The sequence below is a fragment of the Ursus maritimus genome, unplaced genomic scaffold (assembly GCF_017311325.1).
Source record: "Ursus maritimus isolate PB19 unplaced genomic scaffold, ASM1731132v1 scaffold_30, whole genome shotgun sequence".
Lineage (NCBI taxonomy): Eukaryota > Metazoa > Chordata > Mammalia > Carnivora > Ursidae > Ursus > Ursus maritimus.
Window position 1 is genome coordinate 18,868,437 of NW_024425564.1, and position 26,986 is coordinate 18,895,422.

The 26,986-nt window shown below is 40.2% G+C and overlaps 1 protein-coding gene across 2 annotated transcripts; it reads left to right on the forward strand.

Moving 5' to 3' along the window:
- Window positions 1-2,068: 2,068 nt before the first annotated feature.
- Window positions 2,069-25,750, forward strand: RIOK1 (RIO kinase 1). Of its 2 annotated transcripts, XM_008692834.2 has the most exons (18): window positions 2,069-2,362; window positions 5,125-5,190; window positions 5,314-5,521; window positions 7,502-7,592; window positions 8,752-8,821; window positions 10,449-10,491; window positions 12,626-12,718; window positions 13,489-13,601; window positions 13,702-13,782; window positions 15,336-15,422; window positions 15,831-15,968; window positions 16,558-16,661; window positions 16,886-16,992; window positions 19,145-19,210; window positions 21,763-21,882; window positions 22,691-22,744; window positions 24,328-24,480; window positions 25,337-25,750. In XM_008692834.2, exons 1-18 carry the CDS (start codon window positions 2,292-2,294, stop codon window positions 25,445-25,447), a joined length of 1,776 nt encoding a protein of 591 aa, XP_008691056.1. In that variant the 5' UTR covers window positions 2,069-2,291; the 3' UTR covers window positions 25,448-25,750. The 2 variants fall into 2 exon arrangements, with proteins under 2 accessions (XP_008691056.1, XP_008691057.1); XM_008692835.2 differs by lacking the exon at window positions 5,125-5,190 and having other exon boundaries at window positions 2,070-2,362.
- The last annotated feature ends 1,236 nt before the right edge of the window (window positions 25,751-26,986 follow it).

Consider the following 26,986-nt stretch of genomic DNA (forward strand, 5'->3'; position numbering starts at 1 on the left):
TGTTTATTAGTATATGCAAAAAAGGATCCCCCTGCCCCCCATCCCTCCTCGCATTTAGAAAGCAGCAACATTCATTGTCCTAAGTTTTTAAATGTCCATTGTCAGGTTATTAGAAAAATAAAATTTTTTAGTTTGAGTATACCATGGTCACTTTGTGTAGTAGTAAATACTGATTTGGACAAAAACAAGTCAATGTATATGTGGCTACTATCCATTAATTTCCTAAAAGACAAGGGACCCAGAAGATGAAGGGACCTCTCAGTTACTTAAAAGATATTTACAAAGTATTATCAGAGGACTATCAGGTTCACAAAATAATATATTGCTATTTATCTGATACCCTCTATTAAGTCATTATCAAATCAAATCCAACATTGTAAATCAGTTTTCTCCCACTTTCCTATCCTACACTATTCTCTCAGGCAGTTGGGTTTGAAAACTTGGAGACACCTGTCGTATCTTCCTTCCTCATCATCTGGGCTATCCAGTTACCAAGTCCTGTCCATTTCTCCTTTAAAAATGTTTTTCATAACCCATGTTTTCTTTCCACCTCTTACATCATCACACTGGCCCATACTCTTGTGATTTCCTCAGGTCTGTCAGGGGATGGGAGTGGAAAGGATGTCCAATTACACGGAGTCCAAGTTCTTCTGCTTGACTTTCTAGGTCTCCCATAGCCTGGACCCACATTACCTATCCAGTACTCCGCTGTTCTAGTCAGATCCGGCTTGCTTTCCTGTAAATAGATCATGCTCCTTACTACTTCAGTCTGACATGGCAAATGCTTCTCTCTCCCAAAATCTTCCTATCTACCCATTCACCTGTCTTTAAAATTCCTGCAATGTTGTGTCTAAATCTCTATCACAATTCAGCACCTATTCATTTTACTGTTTTAGTCTTTGCCACCTTTTCAAGGGTGTTAGTATTCACAGATTTTTTAAGTTTTATTTATTTAAGTAATCTCTACACCCAACACAGGGCTTGAACTCAAGATCAAGAGTCTCATGCTCTTCCCACGGAGCCAGTCAGTGCCCCAGTATTTACAGATTATAAGTGCCTCCAGAGAAATCCACGTATGATTTTTCAGTACCCTTACAGCAAACAGCAATGTTGCTCATAGAGTCAATATTGATTGAATGAATCCTGCAGTCCAATGACTTATTTCTATGAAAACTTCTCAATCTACAGATTATTTTATTGAATTATCGAATTAATGAATAATTTATTGAGGTTTGATTTTTTTTCCCCCCAAATCATGTCATCACTTGGGAGTATAAAAAAGCCAGTGAGTCAAGCAGGCTAGCTGGGATTAGTGAAAGGCCCAACTTTATGCTCACCTTTTCCATCTTCCAAACACATAAACACTGCCTGGGTTGTGATGAAGGTAATCTGAAAAATCTTTGTTTTTCAAATGCACAAGAAGGCAAGAGCCTTATTTCTTACATTTTTTTGGTGGTCGAGAGCTTCCAATTACACTTTTAGAACTTCGTTCACATGGCACAATATGTCAGTTTACTTTTTAAGTTTTCCATTTTCATTCTGTCCTTACTAGATTTATGCCACACTTTAAAAATATTTATTCAGATATTTGGATAGATATTCCAGGACAATCTAACACTGTTTTAAGATGGGTGTTAAAAAAGTCATTGGGCGTTACCGCCCAAAATTCTAGTTTTGTTTTAAAATTTTTTCAGTTGTACGACAAACTTTCCAAAATCACTTATCTTATTTTCCCCACAAAACAATGCACCAAAGTGTGCTCACTTCCAGCCAGGGTCCATAGTTTCTTGGATCCGCAGTGAGGATTTCGGGCTTCCTCCCTCCGCCCGGTGTCTTGCGGGAGGAGGAACAACACTTTAACGCCTCTCCCACCGAAGGCTTTTAAAAACTAGCTGAAGGCAAGAAGGCGGGCTGGAACGACCCTCTGTGTCGTCATCCCGCCGCGCCGGCCAATCTCGGCGGAGAACTCCGCCCCCCGGGCTCCCACGCCCTCGTCCCCGCCCCTCGCCCCCTTGGACGAAGCTGTGGAGGGGCGGGACTCCTGGCAGGGCGGAGACTTCCGGTCAGGCGGGAGTTCCGGTCGGGGAGACCCTGCTTCCTCCGGTTGTAAGTGCGTTCCTCCTTTCAGCACGTGGCGCTCGGTTTTAGCCTAGGAGCTTCCGAGTGGTTTGCTAGGCGGGCATCTGCCGAAAGGCGGTTTGATGGGCCGTGGGTAGGACTGTCTGTGCGGTCCCTATCCCAGCGCGGGGCGGACGGCCTCCCGGGGCGTCGAGGCTTTGCGCGCTTCCGTCATGGACTACCGGCGGCTGCTGATGAGTCGGGTGGTCCCGGGGCAGTTCGACGACGCGGATTGCTCCGACAGGTGGGCGCCGGTTGGACACCCTGACTCGGTTGGGATTCTGCTGTCTCCTTCGCCGCCTCCCCTTAGGCTTTTGAGGGAGACCGGTACTTGTTTCACTTCTTTCTCCATACCAGCGGGTCTTTTATCCCTGTTTGCGGCAGAGTTAATGAAAGCCACTTGTCAAAGGAGTCCCCGATTGGTTATCATCGCTGACAGGCCGAGTTGGGGATAGCGGTTAGGAAACATAGATTTTTGCTCTTTACTGTATTCAGTGCTCAAAAAATATTTGAGCACCTACTGTGTGCCAGGTTCTGTCCTCGGCGCTGGAGATGGTGATGAACAAGACTAAGTCCCTGCTGTCATTGAATTTTACCTTCTACTTGGGAGGGACTAACAGTTGAGTACCTAGAGATATTTAAAAAACAAAAACAAAAAACAGATATTAGACACTATGCAAGTAATTATAATCAGTTAGTAGACTAATGACAATGTCAGGAGAGAGTTAAGTCTAGATCTGAACGACAAAAAGGAACTGATCTCAAGAGCAGAAGGAACAGCAAGCAGTTCAGCAAGAGGAGACAACAGTGCAGAGGCCCAACGTTGATACCCCTCTTTGGCGTGAAGGGAAGATTTAGAGGCCATTGTACTTAGAGCACAGCAGAAGTAGTTGAGAAGATGGCTAGGTACTGATGTAGAAGTGAGAAGGGGCCAGATTGGGTAGAGTTTTGTAAGTGTTGAGGAGTTGGGATTTTTAGGTCTTGATAGAAAGCCATAGGAGAGATTTTAGCAGGGGAATGACATAATGTGATTTATGATTTTAAGGAATTACTCTGTTATGGAGAGGATGGTTTTGGAGGGCATGAGTGGAAGCAGTTCAAAACTGATAAAGTAGGGGTGCCTGGGTGGCTCAGTCAATTAAACGTCGAACTCTTGATTTCCACTCAGGTCACAGTGTCAGGGTTGTGAGATTGAGGCCCGTATTGGGTTCCACGCCCAGCATGGATTCTCTCTCCCCCTCTCCCTCTGAACCCCCCTCTTTCTCTAAAAAAAAAAAAAAAGGATTAATTTAGTTCAGACATGACGGGAGCTAGATACAGGGTCACAGGGTTATGTGTTGGAGGTAGAAGTGACAAGATTTGGTGGTGGATTGGATGTGGGCTGTGAGGCAAAAGGAATTAAGGATAACTCCTACATGAAGCACGAGAGTGCCTTTGGAATTCCAAGAAAACGGTTTTTGCTTTGTGTTCACAGTAAGGATTCATAACACGTAGATTTTATTAATCAGTTGGGGATTTTTTTCAATAAATATATTTGATCATTTTCTGTGTGTCAGATCTAATGTTAGTGGGTAGGGATTCCTTGGTAAATACCACCCTGATTGACACAGGGCTTGCATGGTAGGAGGGGAAACATTAAATGATTAGACAATAGATGTTTGTATTATAATTGGGTAAGTAGTACAGAGGAAAAATGGGTGAGGAATAGGGAAGACTTCCCTGAGCAAGTGATCATAGGCTATTACTGGAAGGTTACATTGGATTTAACTGGAGAAATAAGATTTTATTTCAAATGCATTCCAGATTTTTGTTTCTAGATAAGCATGTATAAGGCTTGAGGGAAGAAGTAGGAAGATGAAACACAGCCCAGTGTGGCTCGTGAATAGTTAACAGTAATGAGTGGGCACTGTTTACCATCCATCCCTGGATATTGTGAAGATAAACCAGTGGATTTTTGTGACCCCACCACACTCCAGGGTTTCTTGGCAATCTTTAGAGACATTTGTTTGTCACGACCGGGAGGTGGGGGGGAGTGCATAGTGACATCTGGCTGGTAGAGGCTAGAGATGCGGCTAAACATTCTGCGAGACACAAAATGACCTTTCTCAATAAAAATTGCCCAGCCGAGGTACAAATGAAGTATAACCGAAACATGCTACTCTAGGTTACTGGCAATTGAAAGATCAAATTAAGGATTGTATTCACAAAATCATAGTAAATATAAATAGCAGGTGTGTAATGATTATTTTCTTCCCACCCGTATTTATGGAGATTTGGAGCTCTGTAAACTGTGGCTAATTAATAATCAGGATTGATCATCTGAATTTACTAAACTCTTGTCTGACTGTTTTTAAGCTAGTAGTTCACATTATCAGCTGTTCTTTGTGGTTCCTGTCTTTGTTCTCTACATGAGAGGTCAAAACTGGTAGTACCTCTTTTGAATCTGACCTGCAGACATAGTTCGTTTGGTATGCAGTGTTTTGTTAAAATTAAATGTACCAGTTAAGTAGGAGATTTACCACAAAAATCCACACTTCTGACTTCTCTTGAATAACTAGGAAGATATGGTAGCACTGGTCTGAATTTTCACATGGCAAGAAAACACCCTTTAAGGTTGTGCTCCCTTTACTCTGGACCTGTTCTCTGGGTTTGAGAATCACCACTTCTCGTACTGAATTACACGCAGACTCCAACTCTCATTCGTGGTGCCCGTGTTCACCATTCCTTCCCTTCACGAACAAGGGTGTTTTGAAGTTGTGTGACACAAATCTTGATACAGCTCCTTTTGTTGGAGTGGCATTGAGTTCAAGGTAGGCTGCTTTAGACTTACTCTTAAATTTTAAAAGCTTCCCCCCCCCCCCTTAAGGCATGTCCGCGGATGGTTTTCCTAGAGCTGGGTCTGGTGTACAGGTCAGAGTCCATTCATTCAGCAGAGAAAATGACAGTGTAAATCCTAACTTCATTAAGGCAGAAGTGGGTTTCAAACTGGATGTACTTCTTCTTTAGTAGGACCTGGAGAAGAAGGAAACAATGGGAATGGCACTCAGAATCTGGCGTTGAGTTTATGGGGAGGTACGTTGGAAGGAAAACTTCTAGATTTATTGGTATACATTTAGTCTGTTGTATCACAAATAAATACATGTGTAAATCCAATTAGAGGTATGTGTAAACGTGCTGAAACATTGTTATTTCTAGTGAAAGCATTGACTTGAAGGCCATCAGAGAGCAAGATGGTGTTCTGTTTGAAGACCTGCAGAAGAATGTGTCTGAGAAGATGGGGGGACATGAAATGGAGGAGGAGGAGGAAGAGGAGGAGTACGATGATGACGATGACTGGGACTGGGATGATGGAGTTGGGAAATTCACCAAGGGTTATATCTCGAATGCAAGGAGTAACCCCCAGGTAATTTATAAATGATTCTGTACATCTTTATGTTATTGTTTATGTCGTCTTTTTTCAAAGGACTTTTTGTCATTCTGGAATTGACCAACTGAAAGATTTCCCTTGGGTTATGTTGCCCCATAGCCCCAGCCTTTAACCATTTTCGTTCTCCATCCTTTTCGTATTTCTGATAATTTCCTGGATGTAGATTCCTTTCATAATCGGTACATTTAAAAAGAGTTATTTAAATTATGATAAGATGATGAGCTTTAAAATCTGCATGGGAAAGGACGTGAATAGGCAGTTTACTACAAATGGTTAGGAAACATGGAGAAAAAAGTTCAACTTCCTTAATAATTAAAGAAATCCAATTAAATATGTAGAGATGCCATTTTTTTCACCTATGAAACTGATCAAGACCCAAAATATATAATTGTTGATTGAACAAATATGCACAATTATTTGGAGGATAAACTGGTATGTGATAAAAAGCATTTAAAACATAAAATAGGGACGCCTGGATGGCTCAGTCGGTTAAGTGGCTGCCTTCGGCTCAGGTCATGATCCCAGGGTCCTCAGGATTGAGTCCCGAGTCAGACTCCTTGCTCAGCCAGGAGCCTGCTTCTCCCTTTGCCTGCTGCTCCCCCTGCTTGTGCGCGCTCTCTCTCTCTCTGTCTGTCAAATAAATAAATAAAAATCTTAAAAAAAAAAACACCATAAAATAAATACTTTGACTCAGCAGTTCTTCTAGAATTGTGCCAAGAATGTTACAAGAATGATCCTCCAGTATTGCTTATAGAGAACCATTGGAAGGAACCTTGATTAAATTTAGTGAGGGACTGATTTCACATGATGGGATATTATGCAGCCTTAAAATACGTTGCAGTGGAAAACTATATTAATGACATGAAGATGTGTTTATGATTGAACATCATCTACCATGTACAAAACACAAGTTACCAAACTACATAGAGCCTTCTTCTCAACTGGAAGTACTCAGTGTTTCAGGAGTTTGCAGAGCCCTAGGATTAACATGGTACCATCTTAATGGAGCATAAAGATTTCTGAAAGAGATGGAGGGGGAGAAAACCAACAACATTTCTTTGAATATTAAGACTGCTATTTCATGGACTAGAATGTGAGCAATTAAAAATAACCAGATGAATTTCACACTTGTGGTCTTGTTTTGGTAACTCCTCCATTGATTCATTGGTGAGACGTTGAGCTATTTCAACGTAGAATGTAATCCCTTTTAATAAAGCTAGACATAAAGTAAGTATATTTGCTTGAATGTTAACTATTATCTTGGGTGTTGGGGATTATAAATGATTAAAATTTTACCTGTGTTTTCTACTGTGAACCTGTAGTTAAAAATGTTTAAAAAGTTACATTTAGTAGGAAAGTTTCAAGAGGTCTATGCAAACAAGAAGCAAGTCAGCCACACACTTTCAACTTAACAGGATTAAGTCAGTAATTATTATGGGCACTTTTTCTCTGTACTATATTGTCTTGTTTATGGGTTCTTTCTTCTCTTTTTGCTATTACTTAAGTTTGTGCATAGTGCCCGTGCAAGTTGTTAAGCCTCAGACTTAATCTTTCCCTTTCTTGAAACAGTAGGCCCAAAATGAGATTCCTAGAACCAGTTTAATGTTGGTCTAAGCTCTTTGTTATACACTTGGGGTGTAAATGAACATTTTCAAATTCTAAATCAATAAAGCAGTCGAATGAGAAAAATGCATCTAATTTTAATTTGTTATGCATAATAATGAGGAATACACTGTAGAGAGGTTAAAAAAACGTAGATGGTACAGACTCCTTTAACCACTATGTCTTATTTCAAACGTCTTTTTAAAAGATTTCTTGTGCAAATATGATTGATTCTTAACCTTAGGGTACTCATTCAAGTATTGATGCTTTAGTAGTCAACTGTGAGCTAGGAAAAAGAACCCTAGGTCTTTAATTATAACTAGTGCCTTTAGCTCTGAAACTTATTTCTTCTAGGCAAATCGACAGATTTCCAATTGCAATTCAGCCAAAATGTCTACTCCAGCAGACAAGGTCTTACGGAAATTTGAGAATAAAATTAATCTAGGTGAGTTCATAAAATATATTTGGGCTCTGAGGAAGTTCTTCAGAAACCATAAAGTGCTATGAAATGTTATTAGATCAAGAAAGGAGCGTATTCAGTGTTACTGGCTGATTACTAACATTTAGAAAAGATAAAAACTCAGTGATTTAAAAACTTGGCTTGAGGAAGAGACTTTAGCTTTTGCTTTTTTAGTTCTGTTTTCTCCTCTGCTTTAGAATTATAAAGTTACAGGTACCTGTTCAAGTTTTCATCTGTTTGGTATCAGATTTTATAGTAAGATTATCACATAGTAGGATGTAGAAAATACACTTGACCCTTGAACGTGGGAGTTGGGTTGTTGACTCCACACAGTCAAAAATCCATGTATAACTTTTGACTCCCCCCCCCCCCAAAACTTAACTAATAGCCCACTGTTGACGGGAAGCATCACCGATAACATAAACAGTTGAAGACACATAGTTTGTATATTATATGTGTTATATACTTAATTCTTACAGTAAAGGAAACTAGGGAAAAGAAAATGTTAAATCATGAGGAAGGGGAAATACATATACAGTACTATGCTGTGAAAAATCTGCATGTAAGTGGGCCTGTGCAGTTCAAACCCATGTTATTCAAGAGTCAACTGTCCTAGAATATAGAACCTAAGTACATTTTGTTTTACTAGACACTTTTTATGTAGACAATCATTTAGTGAGCTATGGAATGTTGATTTGAACCACCACCTCTTGAAAAATGCAGTGTCATCTTTGTCTTGCAAACACTGACTCATTATAAACCTAGCACGTCTCTCATTGCCTATCGTTGACCTATAATTTAAAATGAAACTTGAAGTTTTTAGAATTAAACTTGGAATTCAGGCAGTTATATTATCTGTATTAGTCATATAAAGTATTAACAAGTGTCTGAAATTCAGCATATGCAGGTGAAGTATTTTGGGGGGGGATTCCTGGATCCGGGTTTCTGTGGCTCAGAAATTATAGCTGTAAGGAGACACAACTTCTTGCACATCTATAAAAACATAGACATTTTTTTCATTATTAAAAGATATTCTCTATACAACAAAATATTTAGAATAAGAAAGAAGGAAGAAATATTCTATTCAGAATGTTGTCTTTTTGTTTTAAATGTTGTTTATACTGTGAATTTTTTAAATTTTCAGATAAGCTAAATGTTACTGATTCTGTCATAAATAAAGTCACCGAAAAGTCTAGACAAAAGGAAGCAGATATGTAAGTAATATTTTAACTATAATACATGGCTGATAGGGACTAATTTCAAACAAATTAAGTAGCATCTTGGTCATAATTCTTTTGGAAAGGATATTTCTTTGTATACTTAATCCAATTTTTTCTTCTTTTTTTCTTTTTTTAGGTTAAGCGAAGGTAGTCTTCCCTTTTATAAGTTGAAAATTTTGAGTCTTAAGAAATGTATGGTCAAACTATAATTTTGTGAAATTCATAGAGGTACTCTCAGGAGGGTAACGGGTTTAAACTAAAATGTAGATTCTGGTTTAAACTAAAATGTTAGAGTGTAAAAATGTTCCCTTTTAAGAATTTATTAAAATTTTTTCCCTTCTATGAAATATTTTTAAAAATTGAAGGGAAGATTTGAAACTAAATAGTGATATAACTAAGAACATTTTTTTATTCTTCTCAAAACCAGTTGTTTAACATCTGGCTAACTTCTATATCCTAATAACTCTAAGATGTTAACTATGTGTTGTAGAAAGTGATACTAAGATTATACAACTAGTAGTGTTGGAACCAAATTTAAAGGGCACCTGGGTCACTAGTAGGTTGAGTGTCCAACTCTGGACTTTGGCTCAGGTCATGATCTCAAGGTCGTGAGATTGAGCGCCTCATTGGGCTCAGCGGGAGTCTGCTTGTGGAGTCTTTCTCTCCCTCTGTCCCTCCCCCTGCTTGGGTGCACATGTACGTGTGCGCACTCTCTCCCTGTAAAATAAATAAATCTTAAAAAAAAAAACAAAACTGAACTTAAGAACCGATTTTCTTCTGGTTTATTGCTGTACCCGAGAAATACCAGCTTTTTTTTTCTTTTTGTAAAAATTTATTTATTTTTAGAGAGAGAGTGCGTGCGCACCTGCCAGAGCCGATGGAGGGGGAGAGGGAGAGAGAGAATCTCAGGTGGACTCCCCACTGAGCTCAGAAGGTGTGGGAGGGTGGGGGGAGCTCAATCTCGCAACCCTGAGATCATGACCTGAGCTGAAACCGGGAGTCCGTTGCTCAACTGACTGAGCCACCCAAGTGCCCCAAGATGCAAGCTTTTTGAGAACTGCCATAGTCATTTGTTATTTCATGAAAGTGTTTATTTGAATCTTTGTGTTTGAATCTTTATGAGTTTAGATGAGTGTGCTAATAGTCACTTAGTGCATGAGCTGAAGCCAATCGGAGTTTGCATTTTAATGTAGAACCCAGTAAAATCTTAAGATGATAAAAACTTGTGTCTTTGTAGAAAGGGACTCTAAAGAGAAGGCAGTATAAATTCTGTATTAATAGAATCATTAAAGATTTAAGGACAGTATAACAGTCTCAGTGTTTTCTCTTCTGCAGCATAGTTGACTTTACCCCAGCTGCTCTTTTTATCTAATCCTTCTGAAACGTGGAGCGAATTATTTTTTCTTATTGCAGTTGTGCTCCTTTTGCTCTAGGGAACTGAATTGATGATTAAGGGGACAGGAAGGAATCATCACTGAGCAGTGAAACTACAATGAGATTATGAAATCTGTTATTAATGAAACTACCTACTTAGGAATTTCACGGAATGATATACATTTGAAAACTTTTGTTTTGGCTTCTGAATTTTGAATGTCACATATACTTTTTTGGTTTTGGTTAGGTATCGCATCAAAGATAAGGCGGACAGAGCAACTGTGGAACAGGTACAATTTAAATGTGCTGCAAGCTTTCGTTTTAAGATTTTATTTATTAGAGAGAGAGAAAGAGAGCACAAGCAGGGGGAGGGGCAGAGGCAGAGGGAGAAACAGGTTCCCCTGCTGATCAGGGAGCCTGACGTGGGGCTTGATCCCAGGACCCTGAGATCACGACCTGAGCCGAAGGCAGACGCTTAACAGACTGAACCGCTCAAGCGCCCTGCAAGCTCTCATTTTAAATAAGAATTTCTTTTCTTTTGGGTTTATAGTTTGCATTCATTCTTCTTACTTAATGCTAATGTTACCTAAAATTACTCCTTGTAGTTTTAAGTTTAGACATCTACATTTTGCTTTATTTAGAATAGAACTGTTAATAAAAAGTTAAGAGTCACGCCCCCCTCTGCCACCGTGCAGTGCTTTCCTCTTCTGTGGGGAAGCAGAATTTACTGTAAGACCAGGAATCTTTTCTCTTGTCTTAAACAAGGTCAGCAGGAATTTTGTGAGCTTTCTCCAAAGATAGGTATCTGCCACAAAGCAGTTGGGGGTGTGTGTGTGTGTGTGTGTGTGTAATTTCACTTAGAAATTCCTTACTTGGTTTAGAAATTATGCTTGTTTTATTCTTTCTATTCAAGAGTGGGGAAGAATTTTCCTAATTTTCCTATATGTCGAGAGCTGTGGTTGGATGTTAGTATTGGGCCAGATTTTTGATGTGAAGAAGGTGATAGCAAGGGTCAGAACATTGCTACTGCCACCTGCCACCCTTCTCCCCACCCCTGCACAAAGGCACAAACTCACTTTGCAGTAGTAGCCTCTTCTACCGCCCCTTCTGCTGTCCACCTCAGCCCCCAAGGGAGTCACACGCAACCAAAGCTCCAGAACCATTTGTGCAAAATTCCCACCTATCGTTGGGCTGGGATCCATGTCTTCACTGTCCTCTAGTGTGTTTATTTTGTGTGATTTGTGTGTGTGTTTGTGTGTGTGTGATTGAAAACAAAGGGTAGTCCAGCTGAGGGAAGTGAGGCAGCTGTAATTGTCACAGACCCTAAAATAATTAAGGCAGGAAGTCCTTTTTTCCCCTTTCGAAATTAATGTGGAATAAGAGTGTGTATCTTGATCTTAAGTATGTATTTATAAGTCTGAAGGACAGACCCTAAAGTATAGTTCGATTTGGCCACTTTACACCGCCTCTCTCTGTGGAGCTGGAGGGGCTGCCGTGAGTGTCCCTTGAAAGTGTGTGTAACTACGTGGCTGCTTCTGTTCAGGCACGGACAGGACCAGGCTTTAAGTTCATGGCCTTCTTTTTGTTAAGGAGGACTTTGGGGGCCTTTTTCCTCAGGATTGAGTGCTCTGACTCGGAAGGAGACCCTTTCCCTGATTTACTCATCTATAGCAGAAGTGTGCAGCTCTTTCTTTAAAGGATTAAATATACACTTTGAGCATTGTAGCTCACAATTCTTCTTTTTTTTTAAACAACTATTTTAAAATGTAAAGACCATCCCTAGCTTGCAGGCTGTAGAAAAACAGGCTGTGGTCTGGATTTGACTCATGAGCTGTAGGGCGCTGACCCCTGAGTTCAAGTTGCGTACCCAGTAGAGCAGCCCCTGAGCACCTGAAATGCAGCTAGTCTGAACTGAGATGTGCCGTCGGCATCAACGTACTGGACTGTGAAGACTTGGTGTAAAAAACGCGGTGTTAAACCTCTCACTGATAACGTCTTATATCAATGGCATGTTGAAATTGATGGTGTTTTAGATATACTGGATTAAATAAAATACGTTAAAACAAATTTTACCTGCTATTTTTTACTCCTTTTAATGTGACTGGAAAATGTAAAACCAGTTGTGTGACTTGCACTATATTCTATTAGCTAATGTCCGTCTACAGTCAATTCTGCTTCCCTTTGACTTGGCAGACTTTAATTTCTGTGACCGAACATGGTGGTTCGTCTCTTGTTCCTTTGGCCTTCGTGTCGCATTTTATTTACGAAAAATCGGAGTGAGTAAAAACACCACAGTCGATACTCTCCTTGAGTCAGCCAGGCTAGCCTAGTACTTAAGCTCTTCAGGTTGGTAATGGTCAGATGTTTCAGTGAGAAATATTTGGTACGGTCTCTCTGAACTTTCTATTTTTTGCATTTTTTTAGGTGTTGGATCCTAGAACACGAATGATATTATTCAAGATGTTGACTAGAGGAATCATATCAGAGATAAATGGCTGCATAAGCACAGGAAAAGAAGTGAGCTTTTCTTTGGATGCCTGAATGTTTTCATGTTAGTTTTCTTACTTCAGATACCAAATGAAACTAAGGCACTTAGTAAATAAATGGTGCCTTTAAAAAGAAAAGGAGAAAAAAATACACGAGTCAGAGTAGCTTAGTATTTCTAAAAACAGCTTTATTAATATTTATGGGTAGATAGGAAGTTGTGCACACAACTGTGGCTTTTCACCTCCGTTACTGTACTGGCTCACTGGGTCCTTGTGGTGCCTAGGGTCAGTGTAGATGGTCAGGTTACTGCAGGCCTGAGTCCTTATCGCATAGTCACTAAGGGGGGCAGGGGCTTAGTCTAGTCTCTGAGTCAATGAATCTCTTTCCCGTTTTTTCTTTGTACGTGGATATGGAGAAAGACAGACATGGCATTTTTAAATTAGCAACTCATTCTATGGGAAGCACTCCTGAGTAAAACTCAGTTTATAAATCGTGAGATGTAAGAATGTCTTAAAATATTTTTCACGTACTTGAGATACAAAAATGTTTGAAACCGCTTCTTATACATAATTTGGATCTTACTATATATGTAAGTTAGCGCTTTACTTACTGTACCTTTTGGTAATGATGTTTTGTGTTTTAATCGACATAATCAGAAGACGACGGTGTTTCTTACACATGTTACTTCAGTTCGGTTGACTTTTTTTTAACTTTTGAGGATAGAATCAAATAGAGTGAAAAATTGAAATACTGTGTGTAGTTATTTAACACAAACTTAATTTGTTTTTGACGCAAAATAGGCTAATGTGTACCATGCTAGCACAGCAGATGGAGAGAGCAGAGCAATCAAAATTTACAAAACGTCTATTTTGGTGTTCAAAGATCGGGATAAGTATGTAAGTGGCGAATTCAGGTGAGTTCAGACTCTTTTCTAGTTGGCCTAATTTCTGTACCCTGAAATGAAAACTGGAATAATGGAATGATTGGAATAACAGATACTTTTCTCGTTCAAGATTTCGTCATGGCTATTGTAAAGGAAACCCCAGAAAAATGGTGAAAACTTGGGCAGAGAAAGAAATGAGGAACTTAATCAGGTGACTGTCTGCGGCGTGTGTCTGTGCTGTGTCTGCCATACTGGCCCCAGCTCCTTCCTGCTGGCAAATCCCAGGGTGGTTCTGTCCAAAGGTGGGGACTCGTAGTGTTGTTCGTTTCTGTTAGACCTGCTGAGGTGTGCAGAAGCAGCATGTACCTGGACAAGTAAGAACTATCTCGTCTTCTCTGTTTTGAGAACCCATTACGGAAAAATTCACATTTATTCAGCAAGGCTGGGTCATTCCAAGCACCTTGGAAGCCATGTGAAAGCATTTTTTTTTTAAAAAGATTTTATTTATTTATTCGACAGAGATAGAGACAGCCGAGAGAGGGAACACAAGCAGGGGGAGTGGGAGAGGAAGAGGCAGGCTCATAGCGGAGGAGCCTGATGTGGGGCTCGATCCCATGACACCGGGATCACGCCCTGAGCCGAAGGCAGACACTTAACCGCTGTGCCACCCAGGCGCCCCCATGTGAAAGCATTTTAAATGCTTTATACCGAGGATGATAGGGGGCTGTTGCAAGATTTTTTTTTTTTTTTAAGATTTTATTTATTTGACATGGACACAGCGAGAGAGGGAACACAAACAGGGAGAGTGGGAGAAGAAGAGGCAGGCTCTCAGCAGAGCACGGAGCCCGATGCTGGGCTGGATCCTAGGACCCCGGGATCATGATCTGAGCCGAAGGCGGACGCTTAACGACTGAGCCACCCAGGCGTCCCCTGTTGCAAGATTTTAAAACAGGGAAATGACACAATCAGGTTTGAGACTAATGTGTCATTTTTTATAGGCATTGGAGTTTTAGACAATTTTGTTAGGACCTAAACTCTGTCATAGTTTCCTTTTCTGATTTCAGTCCAATCTTGGACATATTTATACATCTTTGTGCTGACACTTTTATATCAGGTGAGGGCAACTTATCTAGCTGAGATCACGTTTTCTCAAAAATTTGAGGGTTTGTTTTTTCCTCTTTCAAATACCTTTTAATGTTTTATCTGCTGTGCATTGGTGACATACATTGGATGTTTTAGTATTAAATTCTTGTTTTGAAAGTCCTTTTGTAATCTTCCTGTGTTGAGTTAGCTATTAGGTACGAGTCCAACTGGGTTTTTTTGGTAAGTAAACTACACCCAAGGTGGGTGGGGCTCTAACTCATGACCTCAGAGTCAAGAGTCATGTGCTCTACCAACTGAGCCAACCAGGTGACCTGAGTCCAACTCTTCTATCAATCATTGTTGAGGCTAATCAACTCAGAAGACGTATCTGCTGTAGTTTATCAATTCTGAGATGCACACTGCACAGTTTAACATCTCTGGAATGGGACTGAGTGTTAGAGGCTATGAGATGTAGATGAATTGCGAGTGTTTGTCGTTCTTGGTTGTGTCTTACGGTGCCACTAAAAATCTCTGGGGCCTTCGAGTTTATGAAATACACTAATACAGTTGAGATGTGTTGGTGCTGTTTCCTAATAGCCGTATTAATCTTGTGTTCTGTAATTTGTTTTAGGTGCTGTGTCACCTTTTCATTTGTCCTTTTGTCTTTTTTGAGTACCACAGACTAAACACAGCACAGATCCCATGCCCAGAACCTATCCTGCTGAGAAGTCATGTTCTTGTCATGGGCTTCATTGGTAAAGATGACATGTGAGTACATGGAAGGCCTAATAATTACATGCTCAGAAGTGTATTTTTAAGTGCTTCGAATTATCCGGTATGTGACTGTTTCCCATTTAAATAGCTCCATTCATCTTGGAATGTTTTTTGTGAATCTTTTCCACTGTACTCGTGCATGGAGTTACTCTTTTATTCTACCTTTTTAAGTCTCAAAGTGCTTCAGAGTAACAAAGTTCACCCTGTTTTGAGGAATGTTTTATATAGTGAGCGGGGGGGAAACACCTGTTTCTTGATAGTTTTTTGGATTGGTACATCTGTAGTGATCCAGTTGTTCAGTGATAAGTTGTTGAAAAGGAGTCTAGGTGGCAATGTGTAGTATAAAGCAAGAAAACTTGTTGTGGGGGCATTTTATCTTAGTTTGTTTTATTGGTATTCAAGGCCAGCGCCACTGTTGAAAAACGTCCAGTTGTCAGAATCCAAGGCTCGGGAGTTGTATCTGCAGGTCATCCAGTACATGAGAAGAATGTATCAAGATGCCAGACTTGTCCACGCAGATCTCAGTGAATTTAACATGCTGTGAGTGTGTTTGTCCCTTGGGAACCTCCTGGACAGCGTTTCATGTCCTTTAAAATAAAATCCCAATCCAGGAAGTCATTTTTATTTATTCATTTATTTTTTTGTTTTTTATTTTTTAATTTATTTATTTGAGAGAGAGAGAAACAGAGACAGTGAGAGCATGAGTGGGGAGGAGAGGGAAAAGCAGACTCCACTGCACGGGGAGCCTGACATGGGCCTTGATCCCAGGACCCTAGGAGGACCTGAGCTGAAGGCAGATACTTAACTGACGGAGCCACCCAGGCACCCCCAAGAAGGCATTTTTAAATTCTAAAGTTTTAAAGTTGGCTTCCACTGGTCATAGTATAGGATGTGTTCTGTGCCTGCAGCGGCCTGCGGTAGTCACAGAGTTGACCATCTGATCATTAACAGAGTTATGGGACTTTGGAAATTTTCTCAGTTTTTATCTCTTGCTTGTCAACGTGGCCTCTTATCGTTACCCACCTTGTTCTATTGCTTATTTCCCTTGCTCTTAAAATAGAATTTTTTTAAACAACAAAATATGCAGGAAGGAAAGGAAATCCCAAGTCCCTGTGAATCTGGTCCACAGGTACCATAGCGGAGGTGCGTATGTCATTGACGTTTCTCAGTCCGTAGAGCATGACCACCCACATGCCTTGGAGTTCCTGAGAAAGGACTGTGCCAATGTCAACGGTGAGTGGAAATTGGAATTTCCTGCCAGGTTGTTTGTGTCTATTGGGTCTGCACTTTGCTAAGCTGTCGATATCAAATCGTGGCACTAAATCATTTGATGTCGTGATACCTCTGCCATTTGCTGGGAGATGGTATATTTTTATTCACATCTTTGTTTCTCCATAAAGTAGTTGGAGTAACAACCTTTTCCCTCCTAAAGCTGTACTGCGTTTTCCTTCCAACAGATTTCTTTTTGAAGCACGGTGTTGCTGTGATGACTGTGCGGGAACTCTTTGAATTTGTCACAGATCCGTCCATTACACATGAGAACATGGATGCTTACCTCTCAAAGGTGAGATGAGGCGAGGAAAAGAACAGAAAATAGTGGTAATTCGCACTTACGTGGCGCTTCTCAGGGACTCCAGTTGCTCAGTGTATGTTCATTTCGACAACTTCCTGAACCTTCTCCTTCTGATTTCACACATCGGGAATCAAAAGTACAGTAAAAAGCCAATGGGAAAGCCAGGTTTCTTGACTTGAAGCATTGGGCAAGATTACATAGACCACCAAAGTTCGTGAATCTTTAGTGAGAGGCTTGTTCGGCTTCTGGTCTCCCTTGTTTCTCAGAGACCTTTTGGAATCATAGGATTCTTGGAAGTGTGGTGAAATGCACATAGCATGAAACTTAACCATTGTAACCACTTGTAAGTGTATGGCTCGGTGGCATTACGTACATTCACACTGTTGTGCAGCCATCACTGTCCATCTCCAGAACTTTTTCATCCTGTAAAATACAAACTCCGTAGCCATTAAACATTAACTCCCCATTTCTCCCTCCCCCCTCAGCCCGTTCTGCTTTCTGTCTGTGATGTTGCCTACTCTCGGTACCTCACATAAGTGGGGTCATGCGGTTTTTTTCTTTTTCTGGCTACTTGTTTCCCTTAGCATAATGTCCTCAAGATTCAGTCACGGTGTACAGACACATCCCATGCATCTGTTCATCTGTGGATGGACACTTGGGGTTCTTCCACCTTTTGGGTATTGCGAATAGTGCTGCTGTGAACATGGGTGCACAAATATCTCTTCAAGACCCTGCTTTCAATTCCTTTGGGTTTATTCCCCACAGTGGAATTGCTGCGTTACATGGTAATTCTGCTTTTAATTTTTTGAGGTACTACCGTACTGTGTTCCTTAGTAGTGAAACCGTTTTACATTCCCACCCAGCACTGTGCCAGGGCTGCCAGTTTCTCCACATACATCCTCACCGTTTTCTGGTTTTGTTCTTGTGTTGGTTTTTTCTTTTTTTAGAGTAGCTATCCTGACTATGTGAGGTCGTACCTCATAGTTTTGATTTGCATTTCCCTGATGATGGGTGATGTTGAACATCTTTTCGTGTGCTTGTTGGCCACGTTAGAGCTCCATTCAGAAAACTTTCTCTAGGAGAAATCAGGCAGAAATCATTGTTTCCACAGGTGTATTTCCCAGATCCTGTGAGCCTATAGTAGAAGTGGTCGTTTTGCCTCACTTGTCATTAAGGTCCTTTTTTTTTTTTTTTTTTAAAGTAGGCTCCACGCTGAATGGGGCTTGAACTCACGACCCTGAGATCAAGACCTGAGCTGAGAAGAGTCAGACGTTTAACCGACTGAGCCACCCAGGCACTCCTGTTATTAAGTGCTTCGTAATGTTGTCAGCCTCTACTAGACCATGAGCCGGCAAGGGACAGGAGTACCTCATTAGTGCCTGGCACATACTAAGCAGTTTCATATATTAATGGGATAAATACGTATCATTTTTGTTCCTAGATTTCTTTGGCACTAATTTTAGTGTCTGAATGTAAAACAAAAAACCCTAGTATCACTATTCTTTCCTTTTTTCTATGTATTCTAAGTAGAGAACAAATTTCCAGTTCTCCAGCCAAAAGACTATTGTAGAATCTTTGTCACCTTAGTTGCAGTCACTGTTGGCTCAAAGACATTTCTTTGGTGGTTTATTTCTCTGCAGTGTTGGAGACACATGTTCAAAATTAGAGGACAGTCCACTTTTCCTCTTTGATTCCCTTCCTTGACTGCTGAAGCATTAAAGGGTGGTTCTTCCCTTCTTTGGGTTTCATTTTTATTTTAATAAACATTTTTGGTAATCATGTAAAAATTAGGAGAAGTGGAGTCTTGAGTTCAAGCCCTGCGTTGGGCTCTGCACTGGGTGTGGAGCCTACTTTAAAAAAAAAAAAAATTAGGGAAAGTAGTTTTACTCTTTTGAGGGAAGGGCCAGGGATCGCCTGAGGCTAGATATTTTGATTTTGCTGTTACTTTTGAGCTGACAGCAGCCTTTTTGGTGAGGTCTGAGAGAGAGCTAACCTGTGTCACTAGAGGCCTCAGAGTCCGTCCTTTCAGAAGTGTAGAGGTGATACTGATAAAGATGAGAGCAGGTTTGTACTAAAATTGAGAAATGGATGCATCTTCTGTAGGTTGAATATAAAGGAAAGTAACGTTTGATTTCTTTCCAAGGCCATGGAAATAGCATCTCAAAGGACCAAGGAAGAAAGGTCCAGCCAAGATCATGTGGACGAAGAGGTAAGACGTATTCTCTGTCCACAGCCATAGGAAACACTTCGTTTTGAGTTTTTGTTTTTTAAGGGCATACTATGTCACAAACTTGATTTTAAGAGAGAAGCAGTTTTCAGATGATGAGAATATTTCCTTGTACATAATTTAACTGAGCCAGATTGGGTAAGTTACGTTTCATTACATCATTCCACTAGCAACCTATTAGCCCATTGTCCTAGATGGAGAGCTTTACTTATTTATTTGAAGAATAGCTGATGCCCAGGATCATATTACTTTCCGATGGGCAGCACAGTGATTCCGTATTTGTGTGCATTCCTGAATGGTCCCCACGTAAGTCTGGTTACCATCTGTCACCATACGTAGTAGTTATCATGTTAAATATAGTCAATAACATGTTAAATGTATTTTATATACCTGTGATTTATTTATTTTAAAACCAAAAGTTTATACCTCTTGATCTTCTCATTAAGAAGTTTTACCTCTTAATCTTCTCCTTCCCCCATCCTCTCCCCATCTGACAACCACCAGTTTGTTCTCTATATTTATGAGTCTGTTACGCTTTTGTTTGTTCATTTGTTTTGTTTTTTTAGAGTCCTCATATAAGTGAAATCATGTAGTTGGTCTTATTTCACTAAGCATAATACCCTTGAGGTCCATCCATGTTGTCACAAATGGCAAGATTTCACTCTTTTTTAAGGCTGAGTAATATTTTGTGTGTGTATTTTTTTTTTTCTAAATTAATGGGCACTTATGCTTCTTCCTTATTTTGGCTATTGTAAATTACACTGCAGTGAACATAGGGGTGTATGTATCTCTTCGAATTAGTATTTTTGTTTTCTTTGGATAAATACCCAGAAGTAGAATTGCTGAATTTTGTGGTAGTTCTATTTTTAATTTTTTGAGGAGCCTCTATACAGTTTTCCCTAGTGGCTGCACCAGTTTGTATTCCCACCAGCAGTGCATGGGAGTTCTCTTCTCTCTACATGTTTGCCAAAGCTTATTTCTTTCTGATACTAGCCATTCTGACTGGTGTGAGGTGATCTGTCATTGTGGTTTAGGTTTGTATCTCTACAGTGAGGCTCAGCTTGTTTTCGTGGGTGTGTTGACCATCTGTATGTCTTTGGAGAAATCTCTCTTCGGGTCCTCTGCCCATTTTTTAAATCAGATTGTTTTTTATTGGTGAGCTTTATGAGTTCCTTATATTTTTTGGATATTAACCCCCCATCAGATACATCATTTGTAAATATCTTCTCCCACTCACTAGACTCTCTTCATTTTGTTGATGGTTTCATTTGCTGTGAAAAGGTTTTTAGTTTGATGTCCCATTTGCTTATTTTTTCTTTCGTTGCCCTTGCCTGAGGAGAAAGATCCAAAAAAATACTGCTATGACTGTATTTAAGTTTACTGCCTTTGTTTTCTTTTAGGAATTTTAAAGTTTTAGACCTTACATTTAGGTTTTTGCTCTGTTGTGAGTTTATTTTTGTGTATGGTAAGGTAGTCGTCCGGTTTCATTCTTTTGCACGTGGTGTCCAGTTTTCCCAACACCATTTATTGAAGAGACTGTCCTTTCCCCGTTATATATTCGTATCTCCTTTGTTGTAAATTCATTGACCGTGTATGCATAGGTTTATTTCTGGGCTCTTTATTCTGTTCCATTGATCTATATGTCTGTTTTTGTGCTAGTGCTATACTGTTTCGATTGTTATAGCTTTGTAGTGTAGTTTGAAATTAGGGCGTACAATGCTTTAGATAAAGAACACTTTTAAGGAACCTACTGAAACATGATTCAAGAAGGAAAAGCCCATTTCAATTCACAAATATGAATTTTTAAATGATTTAAATGTTGATTTTGGTACCATTGTAGACTTTAAATATTTATGTGTTGTGAAAAAGAAAATTATGTTAACCTTGGAGATCAGTGTACTTTTCAAAGATTTATCTATTTGAGAGAGGGAGAGAACGAGTGGGAGGGACAAAGGGAGAGGGAGAGAATCTCAAGCAGACTTCACACTAAGCACAGAGCCCGACATGGGGCTCGATCTCATGACCCTGAGATCATGACCCGAACCGAAACCAAGAGTCGGTTGCTCAACTGACTGCACCCAGGCACCTCCGTAGTAGACTTTTCATCAAAAATCTCAGAGCTACTAGTGTGATGGGTGAGTACAGGGCACCCCATATTTATCAGCAGTTCTAAATCCTTTCCACCATAGCACAGTAGATAATGTTTCCATATAAGATTATGTTCCTTTGTAAGGCATAGCCAGGGGCAGTACTTGCTAATTGGAGCTCCATTCCTTTCTTTCCCACTCTGAAAAGCTTTCAGAAATGTAAACAAGGGGAAAGAAGGGACTTCCAATCATTTCCTGTTTTATTGTTCAGTAACAAAGTCCTTTTGGGATGTCGCACAGCAACACCAGTGTGTGCAGAGAGCCTGGCTGAGAATCAGTGCTGTAGATGATGACAGATTCCTCTGACGTGATGGGTATGGGATGCTCAGGTAATGAGAGAAGCATGTGAATAACACTTTTGATTTTCCTCTTCTCTGTGTCTGTTAGGTGTTTAAGCGAGCATATATTCCTAGAACCTTGAATGAAGTAAAAAATTATGAAAGGGATATGGATATAATGATGAAATTGAAGGAAGAGGACATGGCCATGAATGCCCAACAAGACAATGTGAGTAGCTCGGTTTGCATATAGCAAGCAAGTTTATAGAGGAAGCTACTGTCGCACACCCGCCATCTTGAATATTGGCTTCTAATCTCCTGAGATGGCTGATACCCTTTGCATTAATAGGTCCTCTGTGCATATTGGATATAAAGGGAATTCACTGGTGTTTATGAAAGAAAATGGCACACTTGAGTCCAACAGACTGTAGTTGCAGAAAATGGAAGATTTGTGTAAAGTCTGGGCTGTAAATGGTTATTATACAAGGTCCCCTAACATATATATTTCAAGGTCTGGAACGTTTCTTCCTGTGAAAAGGCCAGATAGTAAATGTTTTAGACTTTGCAGGCTAAGAAGCAAAATTGACCTATCATGTAAGTCATTATAAAATAAGAAGAAAAAAATTTCCCCAAGTTTTTATTGATGAAATTAAAAGTCCTTTAATAATTGAATACAGCTTTTCATGATTCCTAATAATGAGAGAAGACTGGAGTTATTTTGGGGAGGAGAATACATTCCATTTAATTGAGAATCAAAGTTAGAGTTTTCTATTACAAAATTGGTAGCAAAGGTTCATTTGTAAAAACCATCAGGCTGTAGGTGGGTTGTGGGCCAGAGTTTGCTAATACCTGTATGCTTGGTGGGCAAGAATAATACCCACTCTATAAACTTTCTGTATTAACCAGGGGATAAATTTTAGGCACCTTTTAATAATCACAGAAGATTATTAGCCCACTGAGTTCTTTTGTAATATGACAGTATGTGTTTTTCACTGCCTAGCTTTATGTTGATTCTTCTTTTTCTTTTTGGCTGTAAGATTCTGTACCAGACCGTTACGGGATTGAAGAAAGATCTATCCGGAGTTCAGAAGGTATGAGAACACGTGTTACTCTTCATTTACATGAATACTCTTTGGAAGCGTATAAAACCTGTATACTAGAATTAGACTGACAATCGTATTACGAGTATAGGTATTTTCAAAGTTTATGGGAATCTTCAGAAATGCCCCATTTGTGTTCACTTTTTTTAACTGTAAGACTGAAATATAAGCATTTGTGATTTATTTCTGCCTCTCAATTGTCCTGTTGTTGCTGAGGCATTGATACTTTTTATATCCTGGGCTTCATTTATGAAGTTTTAATGATAACCATGTGTTTCTTGATGTTTTTACAGTTAAAACAACAATAACAACAAGGGAATCTGGCCTCATACTGGTATAAAACCTGTTGCAGAGCAGTCTCACGGGTTTAGAAGTCTTAGGGTTCTGGATTCCTGTAGTGTTTTTTCTTGAAACAGCCTTGTTTTGTTTTGTTTTACATTTTTAGAATGGTGTGGATTAATTCTAATGTAAGCAAAAATAAAGGCAGTTCTTGTTTATTTTATTGTTTTGTTTTGTTTTTAAAGTAGGCTTCACGCTGGACCCCTGGGTGGCTCAGTCGGTTAAGCATCTGCCTTCGGCTCAGGTCGTGATCTCAGGGTCCTGGGATCCAGCCCTGCTTTGGGCTCCCTGCTCAGCAGGGATTCTGATTGTCCCTCTCCCTCTGCCTCTTGCCTCCGCTCATGCTCTCTCTCACTCTTTCTCTCTCGCTGTCTCGCTGTCTACCCCAAATAAATAAAATCTTAAAAAAAAATAAAGTCAGCTCCACACCCAGCGTGGAGCCCAACTTGGGACTTGAACTGATCTGAGATCCAGATCCTGACATTTAACTGACTCAGCCACCTAGGCGCCCCTATTTGTATGTTCTTAATTAAAGGCTTAAATGTGAAGGACCATAGTTTGCTTTTTGAAAATTTACTGTGTCTTTGTTTTTGGAAGAATTGAATTAGGAAAACTCACATGTTCAGTACGTGTTCCGTATAGTAAGTGTTATAGGGCAGCTGTGCCTTGAGTTCCAGCACATGAAGATTTTGTGAAAACGGGCTAGAAAACCTTTTTGTACGATTGCCTTTTAAAGATTAGTTTTTCTTATAAAAAGAAAACCTCTAATTTTTAAGAAATGCTCCCTGCTGCTTTAAAAACTGCTAAACTTCAGGGGGACAAAAAGGGCAAATTTCTCTTGCTTAAATGTTGTTTTCCCTCTTGATTGGATTCATAGTTAAGTGTTACTTGAAATCTGATTCATAGGAAAACAGCTGTGAAGTTATCCAAATCAATCTTTATTTTTGACTTCTGTCTGTATTTCTCATCCTTCCGAATCCCAGCTCAGTTCTGTCGGTGATCTAGGTCACCCACTGAAGCCCCAGTTCCTTCATTTGGGTGTGTTCTCGAGCCTCACTCGACGCGCTGCTTCCACGTTTCGTCCCTGATGTTGATTCTGTTCTCGATGTTTCAGTACAGGATGTGGTTGTTCACCATATACCTGCAAGGCTGAAAAATCTGAATTCTGGCATTAACACATTTAACAATAGGTAACTAAGTGGTTTAGAATAATGTGGTTTTGTAATATTTTCAAGGTCCCTGCACTTCTAGAAAATCAGGCTAAGGAAAGGGCTTGTTCTGATTCAGAAGATGCTGGAAGCTCTGAGTGTTCTGACACAGATTCTGAAGAGCAAGAAGACCAGGCCTGCTCCCGGAAACCCACTGCTGACACTGAAGTTGACAAAAAGGTTAGCCGAGGACTCAGTTTCCCTTTTTCTTCAGCATGGCCGCAAAGCCAGTCTCATTTCTCTTTGCTCAAGAATTAGATTATTAGATTACTAGATTATGGTGGCCGAAAACATTATTGATCAGTAAGTACTTCTAGTTGTAGTGCCAGTTTCTAAGTGTGAACTTTGCCTGTGGAGGTCACATCATGTAGAGATTGGGCTTCTGTTAGGAGCTCCCTGGGCACTGCCTTGAGAGAGGACACACTGAATTCATCGATTAGAAATGATTGTCATTCACCTGAAACACAAATGATGTTGGAGTTGTTCCATGGTGAAATACTGAAGGGCCATCTCACAGGGGATTTGCAGCTCAGCCAGTGTTTCCAAAATCTAAGAGACTTATTCCACTCCTAGCTATCAGCATAAGAGATGCTACTGATTGAATGATACATGACTGCTGTGTAAATGTTACTCTTCTTTTGTCATTTAAACCTTTAAACCTTAAAACTTTGAGGGCCGTAAGACTTCTGAGAGACATACCCAAGCTAACGCACACATTTTCTTTCTTTGTTTACTGCAAATACTTTGTCTTTTCCCAATCTTTGTTTCTGTTAGAATATGAAACTTGTGAAGAAAAGTAGTTGCAAACATTTAATAGTCCTCCCAAATATTTCTTTTTGGTGCTCTTCAAACTTCTGTTAAGAAACCCTAAAGACAAATTTGGAACCAAATTGCACCACCACATCCTAATCATTTTCATCTTTTCCTCTTATACTCACTTTTATCCTTTCTTAGATTTTCTTACTTAGTTCTGATAGTAAGATGAATCCTCTGAGTGAAATCTGCAGGTTCCTTTGTTTTTGTTTTTATTTTACAGGAAAGAAAAAAGATGGTTAAAGAAGCCCAGAGAGAGAAAAGAAAAAACAAAATTCCAAAGCATGTGAAAAAAAGAAAGGAGAAGACAGCCAAGATGAAAAAGGGCAAATAGAACCAGAACTCGAGACATAGCATAATCTTCCGTCAGTCGCTTTTCCCGCCTGCGTGCGTGGTGAGCTGCGTCTGGAAGGGGTTCTCACGGCAGCGTCACGAAGGTGGAGTCACGTGTTCTCGTGTAATTACGTAACAAGCTCTAAGCTCTCCAGTCTAGATCCGCCTCTGGGTGGTGGTATTGACAGAGGATTTATTAAACTACTATTTCAATGAAGAACTTTATACAATTTTATTTTTATATATATATTTTTTCTCCTTTAATGTGTTTTTTGAAGCATCATAAATATTTAAATGTGACCAACATCCATAGTCTTTGTGTAAGTGTAAAGGCACTTTGGACAGACTTGGGCAGATTGTTTTTGCTTTGCTCCTACATGCCAGGGACCCATCTGAAATCATTTGATCCTAGGGCCACAGTTTCTGTAGAAGAGAATTTCACATCTACGCAGGTACACAGGTGGCTGTGGACGTGATCATGCACTACGACTCTTCCTTCCGTGTGCATTGCTGCTCATTTGGGATGCACTTACTCTTCATCCTTGTTACTCTTTTGAGTTAAGACATCCCAGTTCATAAGCTATTTCACTGTTCATTCATTCATCGAATATTTGAGTGTTTTAGGTGCTAGGGACATAGCAGTAAACGAAGCTGAAAAATTACTACCTTCAGGTAGTTTACATTTTGAAAGCCAGCCATTAAACAATAAAAAACAGTATCAGTTAGGTGGTAAATTCTATGGTGTGAAATAACGCAGAACAGAGAGAATGCTTGGGGAGGTGGGAGTTGGCAGTTGTAAAACAGGCCACACCGAGCAGCTATATTTGAGCAAATACTTGAAGAATGTGAGTCATGTGTGTATCAGGAGAGAAGAGTATTCCAGGCAAAGCAAATGGCAAGTGTGAAGGCAGAAACCCTGGGGCAGAAGTGTGCCTGAAATGTTCCAGAAACAAGAGGCTCCCATAACCGAGAAAGAGATCAGATGGTGCTAGGCTATGAGAGGGTTTTGAGCAGAGGAATGATATAATCTGGCTTGTGTTTTGGAAGGATCTCGCTCACTCTGGCCTCCATGGAGACCTGAGTAGGAAGCAAGGGTGGGAGACCAGAGGGGCGGTTACTGTAGTAACCCACGTGAGAGCTGGTGATGGCTCCATCTAGCATGGTAGCAGCGGACATGGAGAGAGGTGGGATTCTAGGTATAACAAAAAGTGGAGCGAACTGGATATGCTAAGGGAATATGTGGGGCGTATGACAAAGCGAGGGATGACTTCAGGGTTTATGCCCTAAGCAACTGAGAGTTGCAGTTGCCACTTCCCGTGTTGGGAAGGAATGTGGCTGGGGCAGGGTTGGGGTAAGCTTCCATTGCAACAAAAGTCAAAAGAAGTGATCAATTTTTAATTTTTCTTCCCATGTATTTTTTATTGGAAATGCCTATTTTAGCCCTTGCATCAGAAACAGTTGGCATAGGGGCGCCTGGGTGGTTCAGTCGTTAAGCGTCTGCCTTCGGCTCAGGGCATGATCCCCGAGTCCTGGGATCCAG